Raw genomic sequence first — 15,049 nt, 5'->3', positions numbered from 1 at the left:
TGATGGGATGAGCGCTGGGTATTATATAAGACTGATGAATCACTGGATTCTACCTCTGAAACTAATTATACACTATGCATTAACTGAATTTAAATTTTAAAAAAAGAATACATTATATAATACCATAGCCACTGTAATTCAATTCCTTTAGGTTTTAACAAGCATTATGTTGCAAGAGTGTTGCAATTTGCAAATATTATTCTGACACTTAAAAATATGGAACATTTAAAATACTTTAATTATTTAATTAAAGGCTTTAATAAAACTGGAACCCAGACAATAAATATGACTCTGGTAAAAACCTCTCCACAATTCTAGCTCTGCTTTGTTTAAAGTTCTGTAGTGCTTAATATCTCATGCATACTCTTTGTATGTTCGGTTCTATGCAAGAATATCTTGTGAAGATTAAAAGTCAAACATAACGTATTTTAGGAACCATTCATAACCGGATCGCACATCTGCATAAATTAAAGCTCAAAAACCATGTCATACAACTTTTCTATATAAGCTATCTTTTCTCAACGCAATTAAACCCATGAACTCAATGAATAAATTGTCTGATTTGATCATTTGGACCTATAGACAAATACCTATACATAAAAGTAAGTAAAAATTGAGTTATGCATTTGTCTTACTCATTTATTTATTACCTTTTTCTCTCACTGGCAAAAGAAAGATTAAAATGTGTATTTAAAAACCAATTATTTTCACCTTTCCCAATAGTATTCATGATCTAGATTTTCCACAGTGGTCTATGCAAGCAGAGGCATTTTCCATTGGGGCTGGGGTCTCAGCAGAGGCCCCGCTCTGGCCTCAGGGGCACCAGGACCGTAAGCCCGAGAGCAGTACACTTTACCCGAGCACGCACCAGGAGGCCCAACCAGAGCCAAGGTTTTGCTTGACAAAGAATGCCCCTTATCAAGAGCTCAAAGTGCCACCAGTGTCCTTAGTACTCTTTCTTCAAACATTTACTTACCACTAACGGCAGTAACTAAACACAGTAAGGGAGTAAGACCCCTCCTTCTCGGTACAACAGTATTACTCAATTCCTTGTCCTAAGTCTCCCTTTATTTACACAAAAGAGCTTTATACACAAGTACTTATGAATACATCATGTTGTTAATGCTAGACATACCTACTGTTGCCATGGTCTGCTGTCACGCACAGCTGGTGACAGTGGAGAGACAGCAAACAGTAATGCCCACGCCCCCGCCCACCACCACCCCTGCCACCCTGGCATTCACCTCAGACTGAGTGCTTCGGGACACTGGTCGCCAACTACCTTCTAGACAGCCCTGTGCCTGCATTGGGCTGTGATGGCACCAGGGCACTGGTTACCATGCTGACTCACCTCTGGCCTTGAGACGCCCCTGGCATTCTAGCTTCCCTCCAGGCTTTCTGGAATGTGTTCAGATTCAGCGCCCTCCAGTCCAACTCTGGACAGCTGCCATTGAAACTCTTCTTCTTCCTACACTCCTGCCACTCACCCCCTCTTCCTCCTCACACTGTGAACGTGCCCAGTGGGATGCATCCCCGTGACTGTGACAGGACTGACATTTCCTCACAAAAGGAACAGGTCGTTGTTGTTGGCTTCAAAGGAAAACCAAACAAACAAAACCCCAACAACACGTAGGATATGTGCAAAACAGGAGAAGTTTCCAGGCCCCAGGTCCCGCCCCAGCTCCCGCTCAGCTGCCGCACTTACAATGAGTTCGAGGTCGCCATCGGAGCCTGTGTAGTCTTCCATTACTGTCGCCTCAAAGCCCATGTCCTGGATGAGCTGAGCTATCTCCAAGGGCTGGATGACTTCTGGGTTATACTTGACCTCTGCCTTCCCAGCCATGAGGGCAACCAGCACTGACAGAATACCTGGAACCATCGGGCCACAGGTGTATCACTCCAGGGAAGGCCTCTGGGATGACACAGTCAACATCAACTAACAAAGGAAAACATCTGCCCCAGAAGCCTCTAGAACAGGAGTCCTCAGACTTGACTGCACATGAGGTCACTTGGGGAGCTTTTAACAATCACTGTGCCTGGCCCTAATCTCAGACCAGTTAAATCAGAATCCCTCAAGGTGGACACCAGCCACCTTTTTTTTTTAAAAGCTCCCCAGGCGACTTTAATGCACCAGCCAAGTGTGAGAACCAGTGTTCTAGAACAATGCTTCTCACACTTTGATGGACATACAAACCACCTGAGGACCTTGTTAAACTCCAGATTCTGGTTCAGTCAGTCTGGAGTGGGCCTGAGGTTCTGTGCCCTGTTCCCAGACGATGCCTGGGCTGCTGGATGGGGGCCACTGAGTCAGGCTCGGGAAGACGCCGAGGGCGCACACATCCCACAGCAAGGGATACAGTCTGCAGCTCACAACTACTGGGACCTCAGTGGTGGACTTTTGTCTTCAGGCACTTTTCACACACACACACAAAATTCTTTCAGAAGTAGTTTCCTTACTCTTTTCCACTCTTGAATCCCTTTAAGAAGTGGAAGAGAAATCCCAGACTGCAGACCATTTCCAACAACAGTTTGGTTTACAGGTTTTCAACTTTATGATGGTACAAAAGGGATACCCATTCAGTAGAAACCGTACTTCAAATCTGGGCTTTGGACCTTTTCTGGGGCGAGCACTATGCTGTACAGAACTCTGGCCATGCTAGGCAGTGGCTCAGAGCCTTGGCCCCTGTCAGCTGCGCCACCGTGAGGGTGAACCACCCATACACATCCTGACCTGTTTCAGATCAGTCTGGCCAAGCTATGATGATGTTCCCTAGGTTAGGTGTATTATTGACTTATGATATTTTCAAGGTATGATGGGTTTATTGGAATGTAACACTATCCTAAGTCCAGCGAGATCTGTACCTTCCTAACACTTCTGTGTGAGTTTGAGGGGAAAACATGACTCGTTCACATTAAAGCAAGAACTGTGCTTTAGAAAGGATGCCATAATTGATAAAAATGAGGGATTCAAGTCAGGAAAAGAAACACAGGCACCGTGAGATCTAGGGTATTTTATGAGCAGCCAGCCCATAGAGGACAAGCATGCCTCCATGTGCAAACAGTCATTCTAGAACTCCAGCACACTATACAGCAGAGGGAGTCAGCGGCTGGAAATGCAGCCCCCTACTTTAGGGCTGACTGTAAGGGCCAACGAGTCTGAGCAGAGAGATACATGGAAAGAGAGAAAGTGACTCTGCTGGCAAGGTAGTCATAGTTAAGGTACTTTCCAAACAAAAGACTAGGACAGAATTTTGGTTGGACTTTCAGGTGTAAGAGACAGTATTGGGAATGCGGGCTAGAGGACAACACTATGGCACTTCCACAACACTCTGTGACATACAGGGACAAAAAGGATGGGACGTTCAAAATTGCCACTTCTCCACAAACTGCAGGCTACATATTCATGCGATAGTGCGGAGCTGATGGATGGGGTTGGAGGGGAAAACAGAGATGACCGCCCAAATGAGCTGAGAAAGCTACCTACAGAACGTGCCAGAACCTTCACACTGACCTTCCCATCACCAGCTCACTGGGAGATACACTGTTTCTTAAACAAGCTAAACACTTCCTGAGGAGCACACTGCCAAGTGCCCAAGAGCATCAGAGAGACCTCTCTGCTGTCGTGCTATGAACCTGCTGCCCGATGACCAGGGCTGCTGCTGAGCTGAGGGAGGCAGTGAGTACTGTGGCAGGAGAGCCCAGCGCCCATTCTACTGCCCGCAGCATCTGACGGCCCCCCGTAGCATCCCCAGGGGCAGGCCGGGACAGGCCTCCTACCTGCTTCCTTTTGCAGGCTCTTCTCTATGTGGGACACACAGGATGCACAGGTCATGCCTCCAATCTGTAGAAAGCACTTCTGGGGAGCCACCGTGGTAGAGGCCTGTGGGGGCTTGGACGAGGAGCCGGAGTTGTGGTTTTTAGGGAGCCCCCCGGCACGGGGAGCCACTTCCTGTACAGACGCAGGAACGCCAGCTTCGGGGGGCGCTGGGGAAGTCCCCACACTGTGGTTTCCAACATGGTTGGTGGAATAGTTTTCTAGGAGGAAACATAAGAAATCATTCCGATTAGAACAGCAAATAACTTTTTTTAGAACAGGAGGTTCAAGCTTGACAGTATGCAAATGAAAGCTCTTGAGGAAGCTCCATGGGGGTTGGTTCCTGTCACCGCCCACCCCACCCCCACAGAGACAGAGGCACACAATCTCAGACGTATGAGAAGATGCCAGTACTCAAGAATGGAATGTTCCAGCGGGAGGAGTGCTCTAATCAGACAATGACAACAACAAGAACTCACCACGCCCTCCACTAAGCACAGGGGTGACCTCCTTTAAAATAGCTCTCTATGGGACAGAGGCTATCATCCCCATTGTACAGACAGAAATGGGTTAAAGAAATTTTATAATGTGCTTTCGACCCCTCAGGTACTAAGTAATGAAGCTAGTTTCTAAAGCAGGTCTCTTTACCCCCAGGATCTGTGCCTTTAAGCACTAAGGATCCCATTCTCCTTAGCACAGGTTTGCTTCTCCCCACAAGAACCCAGTGGACCCCAGAGCCCTTTAGTGAGTTGTTCGCCTTTCCCTGTTGTTTGCCTGCATCCTGGATGCGCTCAGGACGCGAGTCCTTGTCGGCCGTCTGCGCTGCCCGTACCCGTGCAGGGCTGTGTTCTGCCCCCGCTCTTCGGACAGAGGCCCAACTTACCAACCAACTAAACCAGCTTTAGTGGTTAGCATGTTTTGTGCTCTGGTAGCAGATCTGTCCAGCTCAACACTGAAAATATCCATACTGTTTTCTTCTAGAAGCTGTTACTTTCATAAACTTCCACAGTATTTGCCATACAGCAAATTAACTTTGGGTAGGTTACGAGGTGAGAGTTAAGGTGAATCTCTTCCCATTTGGATACCCAGTTGATTCAGCACATAAACTGAAAAGACCATCCTTCCCCCTGCTGAACTCTGGGGACGAGGGCGCAGACATCGTTGGGGGCCATTTCTCTGCCCACCACATATGGACCCACATATGTAACTAATTGCCCAGATCGAGACCTAGAGAGTTTCTATGACTCCAGAAAGTCACACAATTTTGATGACAGAAAGTACTTTCCTGGACTCGGTCATTGTTCAAAATGACCCTGCCCTTTGGATGCCAAACTCACAAAAGCTGTTTTATGGCCACAACCTCTCCACATTCTACCTCCTGCACTCATCCACCTGCACCGTACCTGTCCAACCCCCCTGCACCTGTTCAACCCCTCCCCATTTTCCTAGTCCATCACCTGTTTTTTGGATTCACCTGTCTTTCTATCCAAATATTGTGGTCAACAATTTTAATAATATTTGTCCTATTACAAAGAGTTTTGGACTCCTTTACTAACCGACAATCTACACATTGCCATTCTCCCACACTAGGATTTAACTCACCTAAATTCTGGGCTTCTGGAGATCATTAAAGAAAGTTGAAATGAACTAACAAAACCCAAAAAAGTCTGTATTACTGGGTCCCATTTTTTTATTCATCTATACTAAGACAATGGGTGGGCATGTAAATTGGTTTGACTTTCTGGAAGTCTACTTGACAATATTATCAAAAACAGTACCTCTAACTACTTGGCACTTAGTAGAGGCACAATAAATATTTGTAATGGAATGAAATAAAGTTCATATTCTATGACCCAGTAATGAACACTTCCAGGAATTTATAAGGTATCAAAAGGAAATAATTAAGTATGTGCAAAAAATGTAGCCTCAAAGATTGCTATTGCTATTATCTACAATCACATGCACAAAAAGTAGATGCAAAAAGTCCAACTGGAAACTAAGTTGTATCGCATCCCCACAACGGAATGCTACGCAGCCGCTGCGCATGGCGTCACAGACGTACGGATGGACCTATAGGCATGTTTATGATAAACTGCGGGGTGAAAGAGATTACAAAACCACCATGTATAATGCAAATCTATGCACTTCTAAACATAAATTAAATACTTTGGTAAAAGTCCAGAATATAGATGAAATGAAGTGCACCATGTGGATATTGGGGAAAGCATATTCCAGACCAGGGGGCGGCAAGTACAAGGCACTGAGGTGAGAACAAACTTGCTATGAGGACTGGGAAGGGGTCAGAAAGGTGGGGAGTCAGGGAGGGGGCTTCTAGAGCTCTCTAAGGAACCCCTCTCACAATATACATGGCAAGGTTTCAGGGTATCAGCAGAGTAACAGGAACACTGTGAATGCTGGGCAGGAAACAGACTGTAAGGCTGAAAGGCTCAGAAGCAGGGAGACTAGTTCCAAGCCTCTTCCAGGATCCAGGTCACAGAGGATGGTGGCTTGCACTAGAGTGCTGGCCTGGCTGATCTTATCTCCCACTACTTATATTCTATTTCCACCCAAGCCAGACCGTTCCCAAGACAGAGCAGGAAGACTCCTGCCCGCGGGCCTGTGCTGAATCTCCTCCGTCTTGTCTGGTGCAGTCCTGCCCTTTTCTGCCTGCTGAGACCCTCTCTATTGTCTGACTCAAGCCCAGCTCCAAAGTCAGCTCTAATCATCAAGTCCAGATGCTGGATTCTCTCTTCCCCTTCTGAATCCCAAGAGCGCACTACCAACACTTCCCTTGTCACATTTATTCCAACCTGCCTTGGATGATGGGTCTCTGAGATGCTTCCGTGGTCAAGCAGGAACCACACGTGGGCAGGTCCTGGACTGCCTCTGAGCACTCACGACAGCCGGCACAGTGCCTGGGACCCAGAAGCCCCATGACACATGCTGGGGTCATGGAACAGTGCCCCCAGAGGGACACTGCCTATTTACAAGGGTGAGGGGAACATGTTGCACGTGACAGATGACTTTTCCTCATGGTATATTCATATAGTCATTCATCTGTTCATTCATTCATTCAGACAATACTTATCATGCAAACCAGTGCACACATGCAGAGCTGATTTCTAGATACAAACCAGGTCTATATATTTAGCTGTCCAGTAAGCTGGCCGAAATGCAATGCCCGCCTCTTGCACACATGCTCTCAGACTGCTCCCTTCCCTCTCCCAGCCCTGTTGTCAAGGGGGCTGACCCCTGCTAAACCACTTTTCCCAGGCTCCCTTGCTAACTGGCTTGTGATTAAATCTGGCACATGGGAGGTAACCAGTGGGAAACAACAGGACAGAAAGAGGGAAAGCCCGAAGTGTTTCCCACCTACTTACTGGGAGCCCAGCTCCTGGCCACAGCCTCTCCTTAGAAGTTCCAGTGCCGCCGGCTCCGCCCCCAGCTCTTGGGGGCCCTCTTCCCTCAGACCCTCCTGCTCTCCGTCATCTCTCGGTTTCCTTCCCATTCCCGGTGTGGTTACTCAGCTCTCTCTGACATTTTCTGAGTCATGCCCTGGGTTAAATCCTGCCACTGAGCTACCCCGTGAGCCTGCGTGTCCCAGCCTTTTCTTTATCTTCTACTCCCTCTCCCCCCACAAATACCTATTATGTGCTGGGTGCTGCTGAGTCCAAGGAGAAACAACATGGTTTTGAAGACTGTGTTCAAGGAGTTCCTCCTCCTGATTGTTCCAGAATGACCAGCCAAATATAAATAATGCCTTCTCAGCATTTAAGTGGCTAGAAAGAGGGTCACCAGGGTACTCATGGGTTATCCTAAGTTTTAAAAACCACCAGGTGAAGTACAAAATGCCCAGCTAAATTTGAATTTCATAAAAAACAGCAAATAACTTCTTAGTATAAGTATGTCCCAAATATTGCATGGGACACACTTTGACTGAAACAGTATTCACTGCTTACCTGAAATTCAAATCTAACTAGCTGTCCTGTATCTTTATTTGCTAAATCTGGTACACTAAATACCTCTTGGGCTAAAAACATAATTCTCATAATTCTGACCAATAAAAAGCACTGCTCTTTTCTTTCTAGATTTATTTAGTCAAATCCAGTTACTCTGGATTATGCAGTTCAATGCAAATATCTTTTTCCTGCCAACAACCTGATTCTACTGTTGAAAGACTTGAAACCTCATACAAATACAGCAGATGATGACTCTGTACTGCGTTTCCTACCTTTCAAGTACAGGATTTACTGTTCCATTGTGTTTTCCTTATTGATTTTTGTTTAAAAACAACCTCCTTCCTGAAACCGGGTACAAAAGACAAAGTGCAGAACAGGGCCAAGTCATTCTACATGACCTACCCACTCCCTATAAGGGAGTCTGTGAAGGGAAGCACCATGACAGAGCGAACTTTTCAAGGAGACACACTTTATCTTGGCGGCTACTGCGAGGTGGATGTGGGAAACCCAAGCCCGGCTGGCCCTGAGCATGGCCACGGGTCTTTGCCCACGAGCCCTTCTGAGAGCCGGGCTGGCCACCGCCCTATGGCACAGGCTGTCACGCAAGCTTATGGGGCTCTACCGGCCTGGTCCCATCTGTAACTCGCACTGCTGTCCACGGCCTGTATCTTGGGATCAAAGCCAGTTGTCCCTTGCATGTCCAGCTCTCCCTCATCTTCAGCCTCTCTGCAAACCCCCTTCCCATCTACCACCTCCGTCCTTCCTCAGCTAAGCTCCTGGAGGGCTGCACCTCCCCCCACCATGCAGCTAGGCACCCCTTCACCTGAGCCACCACCTCCTAGTTACATGGAGCCTGAGGCCCCATAACCCGCCTCCTTGAAACAGCTTCCTTTACTTCCAGGGTGCTGTCCTTGTCTGTGAAAATCTCGTTCTCTAGATACCTTTCCTTCCACATCAGTGCCCTCACGTTCCTCCCTCTGCTTGTCCCGGATCACACTCCCTTTCCGTGGACTTTTGTCATCTCCCCTGGCTCCCACCACCCAAATCTGCATTTCCAGCCCCACTCTGCCAGAATTCAGCCCAACACTCTGCTGTCCTCCCGCAGCTTGGTCTGGCCACAGGCTCTCCCCTCCTCCCCGGCCCGCCGTATAACAGGCTTCACCCGGACCAAGCTTGCTGGACACAACCTCCTGGATGTCGTTTCTAATCCATCCCCTGCTCTCCAGCCCCACGTCATCTGTCACACAGTGTCCTGTGAGCCCTCCGGGCCTCAGTCCACTCTGCACTGACCGCGACCAGCCTGCTCTAGTGTGGACTCCCTTGCACGGCCTCTGGACTAAAACCCACTGCTGACACCCCTCACTTTTGCAGAGAAGACCGGCTCAGCTGGACACGCGGCCCATTCGGAGTGGCCCACTTGCTGCCCCGCTGGTCCCACCGCCTCCTGAGTGCTCACACTCAGCCGCTCGGCAACCCCAGCGTACCTGAGCTGCCTCCAGCATCCCCGCCCCGTCCCCTGCCCTCGCCGGCTCACACAGGACTCGGCCTGCTGCGCTGCAGCATTGGCTCTGGGCAGAGCCCACCGCTCACAGGTCTCACAAGGCACACGGCAGAAATGCGTGCCTCTCCCCACGGCCACTGAGGAGGGCAAGCCATCATCACCGCACCCCTCCTTAATTCCCACTTTCAACAGAATGCACTCCCGGTGGTGGGACTAAGGTTCTGCTTGTACAGTTTTGTTCAGCAGAGAAATCGCAGAACGTGACGATGGTTCCTTTGGAGAGAGAAGGTCCTGATGCTCCCACAGGACTCTTTTTTTAAAAAAAGATCATGGAATTAGAGTTCTCTTCAGAAAAAAAAAAAAAAAAGAGCTTAGCATTTCAGTCCCAGCTCCATGAGAGGCAGAATCTACCCACCAAAAAATTCTATTTCTTCTACATTAACACACTTTACAAGGAAAAGCTGCAGAATTCAGTCACCCCTGTTGACAGGTGAGCAGCAAGCATGCCCTCCCCACCCCACCCTGCAGGCCCTCTGTTGTAAGCAGAGGAGGAGACCCCAGGGTGAGCTTCACGTGGGTCGACCACATACCAGAAATGACTGAAGCCTCAAATCCCATTTCTTCAACAGCAGCTCGGAGTTCTTCCGGGTTAGTAACAGACGGATCATAGAGAACCACGCCAGTCCCGTCAGCCACAGAGACCGATATCCGCTGTACCCCTTCCCTTTGGGAGATGAGGCCTTCGATGGACTGGGCACAGGACGCACAGGTCATGCCAGCAATGGCGAGCACCACAGTATCGCACACCCCCTGCACCTGGGGTCTCGGCGTGGGGGCAGGGACAACACGGTTGGAAGACCTGCGACCTGTCCCATTTCCTGTCATACCATCAGGAAGAGAGACTTTGAAGTTCCCAGGTGGAAGCGCTTCGATGGCCCTCTGCAGGGCGGTGGCGGTGACGCGAGAAGGGTCATACTGTACTTGGGCCAGTCTGCTCTCCAAGGACACTTGAACACTTTGAACCCCGGGGAGCTGGCCTATGTTTTCTTCAATATTCATGACACAAGACGTACAGTGCATTCCATCTACTCTCAGTTGCAGGGTGACCGTGTGGCTCCCTTGGTGCTCTGAGGTCTCAGAGTTATTGAGAGACTGGTTATCAGATGCCAAAGGGGTCTTTGGATTGGTGTTCTGTAAGCGCCCGATATCGATGGGTCCCAGGCTTACGGGAGCCACTTTGTTCTTGATGACAGCTTCAAAGCCCATGTCACTGACGTGGTCCCTGAGGTCCTGGGGCTGAATCAGGTAAGGCTGGTATGTAATAACTGCCTCCTGGGTGCTGAGGGACACTCGGACTCTCACTACTCCCTGCAGTTTCCCGAGCTTGCCTTCGATGGAGCTGACGCAGGACTGGCAGGTCATGCCTTCCACCCGAAGCTTGACCACAGCCTCGAGGCCCGGCGAGGACCTCGAGGGCCAGGAGGCAGCCTTTCCCTCTGCAACGCTGGCCTCAAAGCCCATGTCCTCAATGTGACGGCAAATCTGCGGCAGGCTCAGGATGGATGGCACATACCTCACCGTCGCACTGCCCTGTTCCAGGGAAACCTTAATGCTCACGATGCCTTTCAGGCTGGAAATCCTGCCCTCGATAGACTTTACACATGACTGGCAAGTCATGCCCGAAATGCTGATGGTGCCGGTGGCCGTCTGAGGGGGGTCCACAGTGTCCAGGCCGCCTTCGTAGCCGACATTGTCAAAGGCAAAACTCTGCTTCATCGCTGGCTCCCGGGCACGAGCAGGCAAAGAAAGTTTAGACAAGATCTAAAGGGAAAAGAAAGAACGTTTCTTTTTTTTTTTTTAATCCTTGAAACTAAGTATTTGCTAAAATAGCCCAGCTTGTCTGGCACAGAGAAAAGGAAAAACAATGCCACCGGTGCCAACACGGCCCGAGAGTTTAAGATTGTAAAACTCAGGAAGGAAAGCTACAAAAACATGATTGACCAAATGAAATGGCTCTGATGGGCTCGAACATTCTGTGACTCCGAACCTAGATGTCAACTGCCCACCTTAGTGACCTGTGTTTTCTTACCTAGAAGAAGTGCAGGCTTCTCTCGGGAAGAAATAAGCGTGGTGTGGCTGGAACAAGCGTGGTGTGGCTGGCCCACCTGTGGGGGTCTCCTGAAATCTCCCTGCACACTTTGGAGCCTGTCGCAACGCACTTATGTCCATTGGGCAACACTTTAATTCTGTCTCTCTTTCCAGGGCTGTCCATACATTCTCATAGGAGGGCTTAAATTTAACAACCATAGGCACCTGTTCCAAATGCAGACCCGCCGAGCCCCATGGGGTCAGACCACAGGCCTGTGAGATAAAAGGTCTGGAAGTGTGCTGCAGAAGCCAAGGGAAATGAGCATGAGTGGCTGCTCAAAGGGGCGGGTGGGGCAAGGCTGGAGGAACTTCTCAGTTTTGCCTCCACTGAGTGGCACTGCCCCCATCCCCCGGGGTCCAGGACAGTTGTAGTCATTACTTTTAATCACAAGGGCTTCCCCAAATTAAATGGATGCATTTTCTTAATGTACCAGAGTACAAAAATAATTTCCTGACTTCTTTTTTCCCATAACGAAGTGGCTTCAGCCATTCTATTAGCAAAACCAAATCTTCCTTTTGCAGGGTCCCAGCCTCCCCAGGCTCCTGATTAGATATAGTTTTTATACCAATACTATTATGTGCTTCTGAAATTCGGGAATAGGCCTTCCTGTATGGCACAGGATCAGAAAGCACACCACTCTCTGTCCCTTCCCAATCCTACTTATATCTCCAGATGAATCTCAGTTACATGGAATGATCTCCTCCATATTCCTGTGCATTAAAATGCCCATCTTTCCAACTTCGGCTTCTGAGCAGCTTAACAAAATTAAAGTTTAAATAATTTTCAAAGCAGACTATAAATGTTCATTTGTACATCCACAAAGGAAATCCTAAACTAAGCTGGGATTAACAATTATAAAGAATCGTTTTAAGAAATATTCACTGTAGGGGCCCCTGGGTGGTTCAGTCATTAAGTGTCTGCCTTCAGCTCAGGTCATGGTCCCAGGGTCCTGGGATCGAGCCCTGCGTTCCTTTCTCGCTATCTCTCTCTGTCAAATAGATAAATAAAATCTTTTTAAAAAATAAAATAAAATAAAATTCACTGTAGTATGTCCTAAAGTAGCAGAGAAAATAAGTAATATATGGGCTGGCAACTCAAAAGAGTTTATTGCATTAAGTAAATATACTTAGATTACCTGTGGTATAAATATGGAAATGTAGTATATAAGGATGGCATGGCATGACAGTTTTAATGGACAACTAGGAAAAATAGAATTTGGAGCCTATATATCAAGAAATATTTCAGGAAGCTCAGAGATGAAGATGTAAAACACGAAACAGTAATAATACAACAAGAAAACACAGGAGAATACCAATTATAATCTCAGGCAAGGGAAAGTCTAAACATGAAAAAGGAAACAGAAAAACAAGAAAATCCCAAAGCCGTAGAAGACTGATAAATCTAATAAGCACAATTAAGAGAAAACATTGCTCTAACCAAGGAAAAAGATAAATGAGAAATAAAGGTGGAGAAAAGATTTGCTTCATATTAAAGAAGAGCTAATTTTTTAAAAATATAAAGAGCGGGCGCCTATGTGGCTCAGTGGGTTAAGCCGCTGCCATCAGCTCAGGTCATGATCTCAGGGTCCTGGGATCGAGTCCCGAATCGGGCTCTCTGCTCAGCAGGGAGCCTGCTTCCCTCTCTCTCTCTCTGCCTGCCTCTCGATCTACTTGTGATTTCTCTCTGTCAAATAAATAAATAAAATCTTTAAAAAATAAAAATAAAAATAAAAAATAAAAATATAAAGAGCTCCTTCTAAAAAGAAAAAGGCCAACTACCCACTAGGAAAAAAGGAAGGTCATCAAAAGGAAATATAAATGCCTTTTCAATATATGCCAAAACAACAGCAAGGCAGAGATGTGACCTTCTAACAGCACTGCCTTATGGCTGGGGTGTAACCTCTCATGAGGGCAGTTTGGAAATACATATTAAAATGATGGAGTCAAAGATCCTTTGACCCAGCAACTCCATCTCTAAGAATTTACTCAATAAATATACTTGTTCATGTATAAAAGCAAGCATGCAGTGAAGATATTGACGGCAAAGAACTGGAAATATAAATGTCCATCAATAAGAGGTTGATTAATTCAATCACTACAGAGCAATACAAAGGACTGCTATCCAGCTCTTAAAAAAAGGAATGAGGTAACTCTACATATACTGAAATAGACTGATTATCAAATATACCATTCAGTGAAAAAAAGCAGGACACAGAATACAGAGTGACCACAGTGTTTCAGTTCTTTGTTGCTGCATGATAACCTAAATCTAGTGGCTCAGAACAGCTCACATGGTCTCCGTGTGGATGGGGCTCAGCAGGGAAAGCCTGTCTCTGCTCCTCATAGCATCATCTGGAGTGGTGTCAATGGGGCTGGAGGTTCTACTCCCAAGAAGATGGTCTGTCCATCACATGGCTGGCAGGTTGATGCTGGCTGGCTGCTGTAAGAGCCATGGGCAGGGACCTCGGTTCTCTTCCGTGAAGAATCTCCATGTGGCTAGATTGGGTACCTCACAGTTGCTGGTTTCTGGGTTCTGAGCGGCAGTGTCACAATTGTGAACGTTCCCAGAGAACAAGTTCCAATGTGCAAGCACTTACCAAACCTCTGCCTGCACCACACTTGCTAAGTCACCGTTGGCCAAAGCCAGTCACATGGCCAAGCTCAGCCAATATGGAGGAATTTACAGAAGGACTTCAATACAGGGAGGTGTAGTTCACTGGGAGGGCCACCACAGGAAGTCTATCATAGCATGCCAGCACTATCTGTGAGAAAAAGAATATTAGACACGGAGCTGGCTACAAATGCATGGACTGTCTCCGGGAGGATCTGAGGAGGATCCAGGGTTGAGGCAAGAAGTGGCTGAAGGAAGAGTTACTTTTCAGTGTATAACCTCTTGTCTAATGTACACGTGTTACCAAATTCTAAAAAATAATTAGTTTAAAAGTTAAAATAACGTGCATATAAAGAAAATTTAGAACCATGACTAGATCGTAACTGGTATTAAATACCTTTTTCATTGAAAAAGATGAAAGAAAAACGAAGATATTCAAGGATGCTCACCTTATATCTTTTTTTTTTCTAAAGATTTTATTTATTTATTTATTTATTTGACAGAGAGTGATCATAAGCAGGCAGAGAGGCAAACAGAGAGAGAGGAAGGAAAGCAGGCTCCCTGCTAAGCAGAGAGCCCGATGCCGGACTCTATCCCAGGACCCTGGGATCGTGACCTGAGCCGAAGGCAGAGGCTTTAACCCACTGAGCCACCCAGGTGTCCCAATATAGTATCTTAATAAGCAGAAATGCCTCCTTAAAACAAATCATAACCTTCAATCTCCTAGTCTGTTGGAAAAACAAATACCTAATGATTGACTATCCAACTTATTTTGCTTGGTCCTAGCTAGGTCTAGCTAAACTCCGCAAACCCCAAGCCACAATGCTAGCTCTTAATCCCGGGATTATGGATCTATGCTTCTGCCAAAAAGGTTTGCAGAAGCAATGGAAGCTATTTGTTTGTAGCAAACAATACTCAGAGGTCCCCCTTCTAGACCAGGCAGGTTTCTAATGAGAAGTAGCTATGAAAGATAAAGCTTTGCACGTATCACAACTTCATGAAACACCAGAGTCTCT

At 47.2% G+C, this 15,049-nt stretch overlaps 1 protein-coding gene across 10 annotated transcripts in view; it reads right to left on the bottom strand.

Annotated features, from left to right (window-relative positions):
• ATP7B (ATPase copper transporting beta) overlaps nucleotides 1–15,049 on the bottom strand; it is a 79,150-nt gene that overhangs the window by 36,235 nt on the left and 27,866 nt on the right. For 9 of the 10 annotated variants that reach the window (XM_082700987.1, XM_082700991.1, XM_082700985.1 and 6 more), the window contains 3 exons: nucleotides 9,865–11,095; nucleotides 3,778–4,035; nucleotides 1,706–1,869 (listed from right to left, as the gene is read on the bottom strand). In XM_082700987.1, coding sequence (XP_082557113.1) covers nucleotides 1,706–1,869; nucleotides 3,778–4,035; nucleotides 9,865–11,050 — 1,608 coding nt within the window. In that variant the 5' untranslated portion in view covers nucleotides 11,051–11,095. Of the gene's footprint in view, nucleotides 1–1,705; nucleotides 1,870–3,777; nucleotides 4,036–9,864; nucleotides 11,096–11,363; nucleotides 11,388–15,049 lie in introns of those variants that run through there. The other variant, XM_082700990.1, reaches the window with a different exon arrangement.

This window comes from Mustela nivalis, assembly GCF_964662115.1.
Source record: "Mustela nivalis genome assembly, chromosome: 15".
NCBI lineage: Eukaryota > Metazoa > Chordata > Mammalia > Carnivora > Mustelidae > Mustela > Mustela nivalis.
Note: the sequence above shows the minus strand (reverse complement) of the source record. Positions and strands in the feature narration are given on the sequence as shown.